The sequence below is a fragment of the Haemaphysalis longicornis genome, unplaced genomic scaffold, assembly GCF_048455015.1.
Source record: "Haemaphysalis longicornis isolate Haplotype H1 unplaced genomic scaffold, Haemaphysalis longicornis Haplotype H1 scaffold_2, whole genome shotgun sequence".
NCBI classification, from domain to species: Eukaryota; Metazoa; Arthropoda; class Arachnida; order Ixodida; family Ixodidae; genus Haemaphysalis; species Haemaphysalis longicornis.
In genome coordinates, this window is record NW_027526295.1 from 124,857,042 (window position 1) to 124,871,344 (window position 14,303).

The 14,303-nt window shown below is 48.7% G+C and overlaps 1 protein-coding gene across 4 annotated transcripts in view; it reads left to right on the forward strand.

The window, feature by feature from the left end:
• Ubr3 (Ubr3 ubiquitin ligase) overlaps positions 1–7,781 on the forward strand; it is a 167,232-nt gene extending 159,451 nt beyond the window's left edge. For all 4 annotated transcript variants that reach the window (XM_077698229.1, XM_077698228.1, XM_077698227.1 and 1 more), the window contains 3 exons: positions 1,779–1,991; positions 5,315–5,454; positions 7,348–7,781. In XM_077698229.1, coding sequence (XP_077554355.1) covers positions 1,779–1,991; positions 5,315–5,454; positions 7,348–7,465 — 471 coding nt within the window. In that variant the 3' untranslated portion in view covers positions 7,466–7,781. The remainder of the gene's footprint in view (positions 1–1,778; positions 1,992–5,314; positions 5,455–7,347) is intronic.
• Positions 7,782–14,303: the final 6,522 nt, after the last annotated feature.

Consider the following 14,303-nt stretch of genomic DNA (forward strand, 5'->3'; position numbering starts at 1 on the left):
AACAACCTCGAACAACTGAGGAAAAGTCACCACTTGCCAACCGCTCAGTTTTCCACACGCGGCATCTATTGTCAGGAAAGACTCTGCTGCCAAAAAGCCTGCCCTCTGGTAATCCTTTAGGGGTCATGCAAGGCAGAAAGGGGGGGGGGGGGGGGAGAAAAATTGGTGAAGCTTTAACTAGAACTAAATTGCACAAGGCTTGAACCACAGTGAAGCCGGGGGATTTTTTTCTATGTAAGCACTGAAGGACACACGACCACGCATTGCATTAGGTTTGAAATTGTTTATTTACGTGTTTCACTGTGGTAGTAGTAGTCGTCATCATTTCCATCTAATTCGTCGTCTTCCTCATGCATGACTGGCGGGCCTGAATCATTATGGCGGCAGGCTTTCACATTGCTCCCAAAGTGGAACGCGTGGGCATGCACTAGAACCGGCGGCAACCGGCTTTCTGAACTTCTAGTCTATAGCGTGAACTGTCTTGTGCTGCCCCCTTGAGCTGCGGACGCACGCGACCTGTTTTTTTGTGTGTTTTTTGCAAGTCCCACGCACACGCCTGGATGACACGGGGCGCTCTTCGTAAAGCGCGTGCTCACATGCGCAGTAAACAGTGGGAGTAACTATGACCTTTTTTTATGGCGTTGCATATTTTACGGCCAGCAACAAAAGCAAGACGAAATGGCAAATCCGCATTGCATGCTTAGAGCCCCTAGCTTTCTGCGATTCCGCAATTCCGCGAAAAATCGCGGAATTGAAGTGTTTTCGCGGAATTCCAAAAAAAAAAACGTTAAAAGTGTGGCGCTATGTCCCCAAAACGATATATTCGGTGAAATGTGGCGGAAAAGCGGTATTTTCTATTAGCAATAGCAAAATGGTTTCTATTAATTGTCTGCAACGTTTTTACTGTTGAACATTTAAATTAGCATCTGCGTATTCCTACCTTGTCAAATAATAAAAGTGGCTAGGTGGTGCAGCCTCCACCCGAATCAAGGGGCGTAGCCATAGCCACAGAAAGAGAACATTGCACACGACAGGGCCCGTCAGATTGCAAACAAATGAAGGGTGCAATGAGTAAAGCGGCTACCAAGGCGCTAGTATACTTGGAGAACTCTGACACTTGGAAGTTCTTCAAGAGTGTGAGGTGCTTGGATCCCCAGCAAGTTGGGTGTCTCTCAGAGAAGAGATCAGAGTTTGGGGCCGTTCCTGGATTTATAGCCCTAGCTGCTGAATGGCAAGTGTACCTGAAGTCTGCCCAAGACCTCAAGTCTAGTGACAGGGATTTGGCACAATTTCTTTCTAAACAAGAAAAGCCAGGTGAAGATTTTGATGTCCTGGCTTTCTGGGCTGGGATGGAACACCTGACTCCAACACTTTCTTCCATTGCCCTTAAATACCTGTTTGTGCCAATCAACTCTGTTGACGCAGAAAAGTTGTTCAGTCGCTATGGTGACATCGTGCCTCACAAGCACCATTCTTTTGGTGAAGAAAGCACAAAGCATCATCAGATGCTCAGCCACAACAGCTTCCTTCAGTTGTAAATAAAATCTAGCATGTTAGGAGTCTGAAGTGTCTAATAAATGAACTGTTACTTGTACCTTGTGCCGTTCCAATGTTGTTGCGGAATTTTGCAGATTCCCCTATCTAGAATCGCAGAATTTGAAATGTTTCACCGCAAAAAGTGAGGGGCCCTATGCATGCTACACACCGTTCTTCTACGGTAGCAGCTCAGCTAGCTGACCAGGCCCTTAATAAGAGCAACCCCTCTTCCTTCCCACCAGGGCCTGGTGTCGCAGGTTCGGTGGGCGTGGCTCCCCGCGCGCCTGCTGGCCCTGCCGGAGCGCTACGACGAGCTGTTCCAGTACTACCACAGCCGGGCGTGCAGCGGCTGCCACAGCGTGCCCAAGGACCCCTCCGTCTGCCTGGCCTGCGGCACCCTGGTCTGCCTGCGCGAGAGCTGCTGCCGCCAGCAGGCACACTTCGAGGCCGTGCACGTGAGGGCTGCCTTCCTTCTTTTCCCCTTCTCTTGTCTTTAGCAGAGGAACCGGGGAGGTGCTCGGTTCTAGAGAGACGGAGCGACGATGTCAGGATGTCGCGTTTTTGCGGTACTTGAAACTTTTTCACCATCCGCGGTTGATACGCACACAGCTGGAGACAAAAACTTGGTTTCCCAGCTGTGGTGGCTGCTTTTTCAGGTGGAGACGAAAAGCAAAAGTGCCGCTGTGTTTAGGCTTGCACACACATTGAGTATCCCAGGGGGGTCAAAACCAGTCCTGGAGCTCTGCTGTGGCCTTGTAGCTCAGGTGAAGCTTTGTCGCGCTAATGCCTATAATTTGATTTTTTTTTTCTTTTTTTACGAAAACTTAGAAGGGTTGATGAAGGACATCATGGTCCTACAGCACAACATCTTAAAGAAAGGCACAATCAAACCAATCAGGAAGCATGTTTGATTACGAGGATCGATGAGTCTGGCCTGCATGATTAGAAAGATTGGACAGTGTAACAGGAGGCTTACAACTGCATCCGCTCACCTTCACAGGCACTTCTTATTTCGTGGAAAAGGCCCATTGCATTATGCCTTCTCTGAGCTGTTTTCTCTCTTTTTTTTTTTTAGCAACCACATACTCTCTGATCAGCCTTTATTTCAACATAGTGATGCTGAAACTTCGATATTGCTTTGTCTAATTTGTTTAGCCACAAAGAGAAAAGAAAAGCCTTTCACATTGCTTGGCTCCCCTAGTTCTACAAAGTAACTGACATGTTTCAGTAATGTGCAAGGAGCCTAACTAGATTTTGCAGCTGCTTTCGGGGAAAGAAACTCGCTCATAACAGCATAGCCCCATAACCAACGAGGTTAGAATCAGTGGATCAAATCACTTTACATCTGAATGTGTTTGGTTCAGTTTGCAGCTTTTTTCTTTTTTTTATAACTCCTGTTTGTAAATATCCAACGCGATTTTCAGTGGGTTGAACAGTGTCTGTGGGGTTTTTTTGTTCTTGACTTGTTTTTTACCCCCGAAGCTATTCCTCTTCTTTCTGTTCCCCGCTGGAATGAAATAAAGAAAACTAGTTAACATTCAAATTGTATGTGCACACAAAATTAGGGTATTCGTTCACGTGTACCAACAAGTCATTTTTGCCCTTTACTTACTTGCACGAGAAAGCGTCAGGTGGCATTGTGTCAGCCCCTCTTCATGTAACACTAAGTCCTTTCACTCGGGGAAATCTACAGATCCACTCAGGGAAAATCCAGAAATGTCATCTTGGTGGAAACCCTTTGTGTGTGGTCATTTGAACTGGACAAAAATTGGCTCAGCCAGTCACTTCCAGCAGTAATGGCAGGACAGCCGTGGGCACCATAACGGTTCCGATGCCGGTAGTTGCTGTCACGTATTGGTGGGAACTCGTAGTATACCACAGCATCCGACCAGCATCAGAACCACTACGGTACCCACTGCTGTTCCACCCTCAAAGGTGACGTCGTAAAGTTCGTCTCACTCTTATGCCAATCATCAAAAGTACCTTCGAATGGCACGTGTTCTTGACTGTAGTGCTCTCTCACATATCTGCAGTCTTCTGATGGAGGCGTATATTGGAGGGGTACTTGAATTGCATGTTTAATGTATACAGTTAAACCTCGATATAACGAAGTCGTACTTGCGGGCGAAAATTTCGTTAAATCGAGAATTTCGTAAAATCGAGGTTTCGATTTTACAGTTAATTTAACCAGTTATTGAGGTTTCAAAACCTTGCCCATCGCTCAGAAACAACTGCTATGTAGTTACCTCTCCACTTAAAGCGAAATTTGTGCTAAAACTGGCCGCGAAAATTGTGTGAATTAAGAGCCTCAACACTTAGGCAATGGAATTCGGATAGCCGACCGTAGTTCGTGTCGTCGTAAAACCGGCGCTTTTTCCGCAACGCCTCATTAAATATGATAGCGGACTAGGTTTTCACTTTTTCTTTTTTTCATTTCGGTCACTACTAAACGCCGCTGTTAGTCCATTGAACCCGCGTCCGTGCCCCGTGAACTTCACCCCGGCGAGGTGCTGGTTCAAAGTTACGCCTCTTTTCGTCCGTTCAGTAGTAGGCTTAGCCGCGGCGTTGAGGGGTGCGGCGGGCCAACAGCGGAAGGGTGCTATAAAGCTTTCTAAAGACTTTTTTCATGCACAAAGGCTCTGCAGTATGGGCGCGTGATGCAACCACGACACTCGAGATAAAGCCATGATTGAGAATTGAGCGGAGTACACACGGACCGCTTCACTTTGTGGAGCAGCGCTTACGTGCTCCCGCTAGAGTGGAAAGCTTACATTAAATATCTTCTGGCCAAATTTGATTAAGCAATTACTTGTATGCCCGCTGAGCCCTAAAGAAACCGATTTCGCCGCATCGCAGCTGTCTAATGAACACGTTTTGACCACGTTCGGAGAGCAATTTATTGCCACCAGCACTCGATGTTCAAGCCGTAGTGAAGAAGTCCGTAAGCAGTGCTTGGCGTTTCTTGACCAGGGTGGGCTTTACGTGACGCTCGTATGCTGACAGCGCTAAAAAGGCTTGCTCTTAAACATTCGCGTGCGCCTGCGTGCCTCCCAGAACGTCGATGGCATCCATCACTTCGGTGGCCGTCGGTCTACCGTCGGTTTCACTGACACTTCTACAGGCTCTTGTTCGGAACACTTTTCTTTCCCTTGGAGTGCTCATGCTGCTTATAAGACTCATCTATGATGGACGAACAAAATATTAATGTGGTTATCAGCGAGCACAACCTAGAGCAGCAGCACCGTGAGCAAGACGCGTAGAAAAAAAAAAAAAAAAACACTTGAAGTAGGCTTCGGCAGCCTAAGCATAGAGGGCGCTGGCGTAGGCAACGATGGAGACGTCAAAATGGTGGCGGCACTATTAAACCGTCCATGACCGCTAGCGGTTTTTGAGCAGCAGCTTTTATCGCTTTTAATTGTTGTCAACCGCATAATTCACCGCTTTTCTTTCATTTTAGCCTTTTATCAGTAAATGTGAGTACTTAATGTTTTCAATGTAGGCTCTGAGAGGCAAAATAAATGTGCCTCGACCGGAATTTCGTTCTTCCTTTCTCGCCGTGACTTCGTTAAATCGAAAGCGCCGCACAAAATTACTTCGTAAAATCGAGATAAAAATACATGGATTTAGCAAAATTTTGGTAGAAAACTGGAAAAAATTCGTTATATCGCGAATTTCGTTAAATCGAGGTTCGTTATATCGAGGTTCAACTGTATTAGCGAAGCAAAAAGAAGACTCTCTCCCTTCTCTCCTTTTCCCCCCTCTGCCTGGCCCCATGCAGCACTCAATCAACTGCGGAGCGGGCACGGCCATGTTCCTGGCGGTGAACTCGTCGACGGTCATAGTGATCCGGGGCAAGCGGGCCTGCCTCTGGGGCTCCGTCTACCTCGACAGCTTCGGTGAAGAGGACAGGGACCTCAAGTGAGAGGGGACTGGGGACCACCGCGATTGACGATTGAGAGGCCCCGGAATCGCTGAGGCCGAGTTTGAGCTGCCGTAACACTGTCGTGACGAACTGCTTGGTTTGCTTGTTTTCTTTTCTTCGTTCTTCAGGGGTGGAGAGGGTACAAGGTCATACACTCGAATTTGAAGTTGGGTGAGAGGGTGTATGTAGCCAAACTTCAACACTGCAAACCCTTGAGCCAAATATCGTGATTTACATTGGAAACCTAATGTGTGGTAGGGACAGACTTATGCGCAGTTTATTTAGTTTTTGTTAACAGGTATCGGAAATCGTGAAATTCATTTACTTTAGCCATTGAATTCTGTGTTGCAGTAATACAGTCAAACCCTGCTACAACAAACTCCGCTTCAACGAAATATTTCTAATTCCCCGTCAGCTAGCCACAAAAGTCAATGTGCCACTACAAACCATTTGTCTCGTTGGTTCTCGCTTCAACAAAATCGTCACTCAGTGGGGATGAGTTTGAACACTTATTTTACAATAATATAGGTGTAATGCCAGCCATCTGTAACTTTTTATACATTGGGGGCGCCTATTTTCACCCAAAATGTGCGCAGTGTGCATACACCACTACCCATAAACAAAAACAAAACTCATAGATGGGTGCCATTGTTTGCTGGTGATAGTAATGTGGGCGGCCATCATTATTCAAGGCGCAGGCACAGTTTGCATAGCCAGAGCTACAGCCAATCCATATCCAGTTGAAACCACACAATTGAGTGTTGCTGTGCTGTGGTGTATGCATAGTGAGCCACTGTCAGTGCAGTTTTCCTTCTACCGTTCCTCAAAGTCACAATCAAAAATAATGCTTTCCTGTTTAGTCTTGAACCCGCATTATCCTACCTCTATCGCGAGCACGTGCTTGCGATAAAGGCAAGCGTGCGCTTGCCTGCCAAGGTCAGATGTTGCGGTGCCCTGTCGGAGGATAAGATAATGGGTGCTGCTTCAGCCGCAAGCAAGTGGGGGGCTTCTGACGACCTAGCTGCTATGTGCAAATAACCAGCTAGGTAGATGTGCCTTGCTGCACAATGTTTTGTGACTCCATTTCTTCCTGCACTCTTTACGTGCAGCTAAAAAAGAGTTTGATAACCACTGGTACATTTGTTACCCAAAAAAACACTGTGCTCCTTCTTCTGAAGATTGCATTATGTGGCCAGTGATGTGCATGATGTACAGGGATATATTTCTTGCCCTTTTGTGGTGTGTTGGGGCAGATTCCACCACAGCGTATTTCCACTTCAGCAAAATGTCCCGTCAGTTTCGTTGTATCGGGATTTGACTGTACTGTAATTCGCCAGCATGCAGAACAGTGTTGAGTGAGGCAGTGCCGAGAGCGCAGCTTTATTGAATACAACCAGAGGTTTTCGTTTCGTTTGCTACGAGTTCTGTTGGCCGCATCGTGCCATCTGCAGTGCCTAAGAAGTTCAACACTGTTGGCCCAGCGTGGCCACAATATCAACTGGAGAACTTTCACTTGACAGAGACTAATCACTTTCGTACTCAGGTCATTCCATTGTGAGTCTGTTGTCTGACCTGCTCGACGAACTGCCTACAGATTGCACTGGGCTGAAAGGTTGGAGGGGCCCATTCTGTTGCTTGTTGCGTGTGCACCAAAGACTGAAAAAAAAAAAAAGAAGAAAGAAAGAAAGCGGGTGCATGGCTGACTTCTGTCGATGATTAGCAACATTGACAAGTGCTCTGTCATCTCTTTCTCTTACCTGTCTGCCAAATGTGCAGTTTAGTCACGAGTTTGGCCACATCGAGTGTTTTTTCGGTTGTAGCAAATGCACTCTCAGCAAAAGCACGCAGGGAGTTACATTGGCTGTGTGTGTGTGTGTGTGTCCATGCAGACGAGGAAAACCCCTGTACCTGAGCGTGGAGCGGTACCAGCTGCTGCAGCAGCAGTGGACGACCCACGCCTTCGACCACACGTCGAGACGCTGGGTGTGGCACAAGGACAACCTCTGATGGCAACGGCGACACTCCCATTATTCTTATTCCCCTGACTCGACGAAGCGGCTTCTCTTTTTCCCTTCTTTATCTCTCTCTCTCTCTCTCTCTCACCGCACTATACATATGTACAGGCGATGTTTGCCCGCTCGATTGCGGGGGATGGCGCGTAGGATTTTCTTCCTTCCTCTTTGTTTTCTTTTTTTTTTTGTTGTTGCAAGCTGTCTAGTAGCACTGCGGCCAGGTGGAGAGAGACTTCTAGTAGAACGTTGAAAAGAAGAGATAAAAAAATTTTGTGCTTGTTTGCATTAAATGAAGAGAGTTGGCATCATTACTGTTGTGTCGTCTCTGGTTTTTGAAGGGGAATGTAGGTGTGAGTGTGCGGGGTGAAGGCGTAAGTGTGAACAGCGGTGACTCGTTGGAAAGTTAAACTTTGATGTAACAAAGTCGTAAAAAAACGACGCTTTACTTGGTTGTATTGACATTTTGTTGCATCAAAATTCTGCACAACATAACCAATGTACGTGCCAGTCGTAAGGACTCATTCAAATGATTTGTAATTTTAACTGAAAGCAATCTTTATTTTGCATCTGTTTTGTTGTTGGAGATGGCCTCGCTCTGTATTCCTAGGCCCGTAGGAATGGCATGGCATCTTGAGGAACAGTCAATCTCGCGTAGCAAGCTCTTTGAGGTTGCTTGGGGCTTTTCCCTCAGCATCAGGGACTCCTTCAGGGTCCCCTTGCAAGTTTCCAAACATATCCTGCATGATAAAGTCGTCTATCACTTCCTTGGCAGCAGTGACATTTGGATAAGAAACATCCTTCATGGCTGGTCCACATAGAGAACTCTAAGTATAGCATCACGGCCTATACAGTAGAACCTAGAATTATATGACTTTTTCGAGACTGGGAATGAGTGTCGTAAAATGCGGGCAGCATTAGTGGGTACTCGGGGGTTTAAAGAGTGACTGAACCTCTTCACATGTGTCTCCAGCTTGGATGAGGAGGGGGTGTGAAGATCCTGCTCCTCGTTATGCTTTTTACATGCTAGTGAGGTGCAGAATAGAAACCACCACGCCTGCACCATAGCACGTCCCTCTTTTCCTTCTGAAACCTGTTGTCTTCCGTCAAGCATTGCATGGCCTTATTGTCCTGGGGGACATGGAGGAGAGTGAGCATCCTTGAATCAGCTGGACATCATGGATAGACGCACAAAAACCGCCTCACCCTGTAGTGGTGGTGGTGAAAATGTTTATTCAAAACTGAGCGGTAGGTGGCCATCCTAGTCTGGTAGGCTGCAGGCCTTCGCAGCCGTCCTGGCCCAAGGGGTCAGGAGTTGCTGGTCTTTGAGCTCGCTGCTGTGCAGCAAGCTCTCCCACTGCCCGAGAGAGAACGGAAAAGCAGATAGGTTGGCAAGTCAAAGAAATACAAAGTGGGGTGTGGTATTAGGTTTGCTGGGGCAGTGGGCAGTCGTAGGGTGGGTGGTCTGAGATTCAATGAAAATGAGAGTCATGGTAGTAGGAGTGGGTTTGCAGTTGGTTCCGTATGCATGTGGCCTTCTGTGGAAATTGAGAAAGCAGAGAGAAGGTGAAGGTGTATAGGGGTGGTGGAGGATATCCCTGCAGGATTGTATGAGGGAGGGGGTGCAGTACAGGAGAGTTGCAGAGCGCAGCGTCGTCTTTTCCTTCTAGGAATGTCCGGTGGATGAGGTCGGGGGTCGCAGTAGCCGGATGTCTTGTAAGGCGATGGTTGGAGACAGCAGACTGCTGCGCTAAACCCGCTTTATTCGAGGGCCAAGCCGGCAGGCAGCAGGATGGCGACCGAGAGTGGTTATTGATGTTGATAGGCCTGTTGGAAGGAATACTTGATGTCAGGTGCATGGCATGAGGCACATGGAAAGAGCGCTTTATTCTCGTCTCTGCCAAGTACTGTATACTTGCGGGTGCAGCAGATTGTTACAGATCCTTCGAAGAGGAAGGTGAGTAAGTGGTGTGTACAGAGATGAAGAAGCCGTGGCTGCAAACCAGTGGTAATGGTGGTTGCATTGCTTGTAAGGGAACAGGCAGTTCAGTACCAGCAGGCCTGTTTATTCTGCGAGCAGCCTGAACAACCCCAGCCACAATTTAAGATGATGATGAGCCGCCGAGGAAGAAGACTGTGTTGTGCGGTGTGAGAGTATGACTATCGGGATAATTACAAGACGAAGTAAAGGAAGTTTCGTGCTCCCTCGTTTGTGGCTCGCACTAATTTCCAGCCGTTCACACGGAAAGCAGGTCCGTGCGGGTGGCACGAATGAGAGATGAGCTCCATCGCTGTTTGGGGGGGAGTTGAGAGAGATGCTTCGTCAGAAGAATAGAGTGCAGGCGACCTGTGCACTGGTGAAAGAACTCCCTCTCCTCTTGCGTGTGGCATCAAGGGCGAATATGATGACAATGACGAGTCTCGTACGGACATACAAAATTTAATGGTCTGATAAAAAAACTCAACATAACTGGGTACGCACACAACGTAACATGTTTTGAACATTGAGGGACAGACGCCAAAGGGTGCAATCAGACAAGCATGAAAAGCAAATGCAGCGGAACCTTGATTATACGTCCCCGGGTGTTATGACTACCCAGGTTTTCCAACGGGTTAGTTGAGTCCCGGTGAAGGCACCGTACAAACAATGCACTAAAACCTCTGCTATCCGACGCAGTTTCATGCCTAATCGGCGCGTACGTTATTCGACGAACCACTTACGCGAAATGCTCGACCGGCCGGTGGACGAAATGAAAGTGCCGCGGGACTGTTTCACGGACCTTGAGCATGCTCAATCGGTTCTCTGGCACAGCTTCCTTCGTCTCATCTTTAGTTTCTGTTCCCTCCCGCCCCTCGCTGGCGTCTACTCCTGTTGCGCAGTGGTCTCAGGGGCAGTGCGCAGGTGTTCATTTCTCCAACTCAGCAGTGAATCGCCAACGAGGTTACGCTGACAAGCTTCGCCTTCCACATGTATTTCTCGTGATTGTGTCCCACATGTGGTTCACTGGCTGACGGGAATCCCGGCAGTGAACTGAGGTACAAGATTTGTTTTATTACAGCGTGTTGGCACCTGCACTGCATTATTATTTGTGCATTTACTTTTTTAGTGATTTGGGTTTTCGAACCCCGAAAAGCGCGCGTTAATTTGCAGTTTACATTGAAGTTCCTTGCAAATCCGTCATGCGAAATTATATTTTAGGCGTAAATGTTGCTGTTTGGATTTTAACGCCCGCATTTCACGACACTTTTTCAAGGTTCCGCGAAAGTCGTATAATCGGGGTTCTATGTACTGTACAAGGTACAGACGAGAGCAGGAAAAGTGGTGGTCGTGAAAAACGCTTTTGGAAGCGAAATTTTAAAAAATACAAAAGTGGGTGGAAGGGACGACACATATTAGGACAAACAATGTGAATTCTGGAATTATAGTGGTGGTAGAATGCTGTATTTAAGAATTTATAAAATCTTTTACTTAGGCGACGTCATCAGTCAGGTGGATTTGCCAGCGGCGACTAAAGCAGCCGTCACAAACTTCCGGCTGATTCAACAACACAGAGCACATCTGTCCAGAAAGAAGGAATAACGGTAGCAGCAGACGACGGGGGTTGGAGGCTCAATTGGACCTGCCCAAAACAAGTGGGTCAAAGGGAACCATTTGCATTCCCAAATGGTTACAATTGAACCAATTGTGTTTTCTGCAGGTCCAAATGGTCCTCCAATTGATTTTTTTTTTTCGCCTGGGACGTCTCTTGCCTTTGTTGGCCTCCTCTACCTTGTCGTTTGCTGCAAGCGATATGGTAGCATGGCTTGCATGGCCATGGGTGCTGTCAGCTTTAACGCAGTGAAGAGTACGGTTTGATATGGTACTGCAGCAATGGATGAAGTGCCCTCCTATGGCATCGTATTATTCAAAGCGAGGCTGGTGCGACTGGAACTAGTTTGGCAGCAGTAGTGGCGTCACTAAGAGGGGGAGCTGGGCCCCAGATACCCGCCCTTTTGGTGGAAGGGTGCAACTTGTCGCTGTAAATGAACAAAAGGCTGTCGCAAACTGAAGGACGTACGACTGTCACAAGACCACAGCTCCATCTCGTGCACTCAATTTGCACGCTCCCCAGCTTTTCAAATTATTTTCCTGGTATAATAGGGGAATAAGATAGCTCAGGAGAGGATTACGCGATCTAATATTGTCCCAGGAGGAGAAGCGGGAACGATTCCTGGAGAGAGGGTGCAGTCGGTATGACCACGTACGATGCATGGAAGGGTGTACGTAGAGTGCACGCGCGCACAGGCTTCACAGTACACGCACACGCTTCAGAGTGCGCGCACATACTTCGGAGTACGCGCACAGGCTTCACACGCACACGCTTCAGATTACGCGTACAGGTTCAGAGTTTGATCACAGGCTTCAGAGTACACGCACACCCTTCACAGCACACGGAAGCGCTTCAGAGTGCCGCACAGGCTTCAGAGTATGCGCATAGGTGCGGCGTGCGCGCACGCAGGATTCAGATTACGCGCACAAATTTCAGACTACGCGCCTACGCTTCATGGTACGCGCACACACTTCAGGGTATTCGCACACACTTCAGGGTGTTCGCACACACTTCAGAGTGCGCGAACAAGCTTCAGCGTACACGCGCACGCTTCACAGCACACGCACATACGCACACGCTTCAGAGTGCGCAGTCTTCAGGGTAGACGCAAACGCTCAGAGTACACGCTCACGCTTCAGAGTATGCGCACAGGCTTCAAAGTACACGCACACGCTTCAGAGCACAAGGACACTCTTCAGAGCGCCACAGGTTCAGAGAACGCGAACTGGCATCAGAGTGTGTGCCGCGTGCGCATAGGCAGAGTGCGCGCGCACACGCGCGCAAGCTTCTAGTACGCACACACGCTTCGAATACGCACACAGGATTCAGAGTGCGGGCACAGGCTTCAGAGCACACGAATACGCTTCCGAGTGCACACCCACGCATCCGAGTGCGGGCACAAGCTTCAGAGTGCGCGCACACGGTTAAGATTAGGCGCACATGCTTCAGAGTGTGCCCACAGCCTCCTGAGTGCGCGCCCACGGTTTAGTGAGGGCACAGGCTTCAGACTGCATGAGCTCACAGGATTCAGCTTCCGCACATACGGTTCAGATTACGCGCACAGGTTTCAGAGCACGCCCACGGGCTTCTGAGTGCCTGCGCATTGTGAGCACAGACTCTGGAGCACACGACACTACAAGCACACGCTTCAGAGTACACGCACACGCTTCCGAGTATGCGCACTGGGCTCAGATTACGTGTACAGGTTCAGAGTGCGCGCACAGGTTTAAGAGTGATGAGCACAGGCTTCAGAGTGCGCGCACAGGCTTCAAAATAGACGCACACGCTTCAGAGTGCGCGCGCAGGATTCAGAGTAGACGCATATAGGCTTCAGAGTATGCCACAGGCCTCCGAGTACACGCACACGCTTCAGATTACGCGTACAAGTTCAAGGTGCGCGCGCAGGTTTCAGAGTGCGCGCACGGACTTCAGAATACGCGCACCAGCTTCAGATTATGCGTAACACTTCAGAGTGCGCGCACCAGCTTCAGAGCGGGCGCAGAGTCTTCAGAGTGCGCATACGCCTCAGAGTATGTGTGCAAACTTCAGAGTACGGGCATACTCTTCCGAGTGCGAGCACACGCTTCAAAAATCGCGCGCATATTGCAGAGTACGCGCACAGGCTTCAGAGTGCGCGCACACGCTTCAGAGTACGCGCACACCTTCCGAGTACGCGCAAAACTTCAGAGTATCGCGCACAAGCTTCAAAATACGCGCAGACACTTCAGACTGTATGCTTCAGAATACGTGCACAGGCTTCAGAATGCACGCATACGCTTCCGAGTGCACGTGCGCGCGTAGACTTCAGGGTACGCGCACGAACTTCAATGTACGAGCACACGCTTCAATACGCGCACAGGCTTCAGAGTACGCGCACATGTGCACACTTCAGATTATACGCACAAGCTTCAAATTACGCGTGCAGATTCAGAGTGTGCGCATAGGCTTCAGAGTGCGCGCACAAGGGCACAAGCTTCGGAGTACGCACTCAGCTTTCGGAGTGTGCAGCCAGTCTTCAGAGACTCAGAGTGCGGGCGCAAGCTTCTGAGTGCGTGCAAAGGCTTCCGAGTACGCGCATACGCTTCTGAGTGCGCGCACACACACCAGAGTGCACGCACAGCCTCAGGGTACGTAGCTTCAGAGTAAAAGAATGTGCAAAAAAAAATCCCCAACTTCAAGTTCGAGACACACAAGTGAAACGCCGAGGACAGCAGCTAACCCGCAGGTGCGGCTACGAGAAGCGGAGTTGAGACGGCAGCAGCGGCCATAGAATTTCATACTAATATTAGTATGTAATACAATGGCAGCGGAAGCCATATGGTTTCATACAATTGGTTTCATACAACTCTATGGCGGCAGCTACCCGAGACCGGCGAAGCGGATGCCCGATTCAACGGTAAGTTGCTTCTTTGACCGTAGGCTGTGATTGCTCCTTTGGTCGTAGGTTGTGTGTGATACGTTGGATTGGGAACAGGTGGGAGTAAGCTTAAGGGTTAATGGAGAATACCTCAGTAACCTCAGATGTGCTGATGACGTTGCCTTGCTAAGTAACTCGGGGGACGAATTGCAAAGCATGCTTTCCGCACTGGACGAACAGAGTAGAACCGTGGGCCTGAAAATTTATATGCAGAAAACTAAAGTAATGATCAATAACCTCGGGACAGCACAGCGGTTTGAGATAGGTGGCGAGGCAGTGGAAGTGGTAAGCGAATATATCTACTTAGGCCAAGTTGTGATCCCAGATCC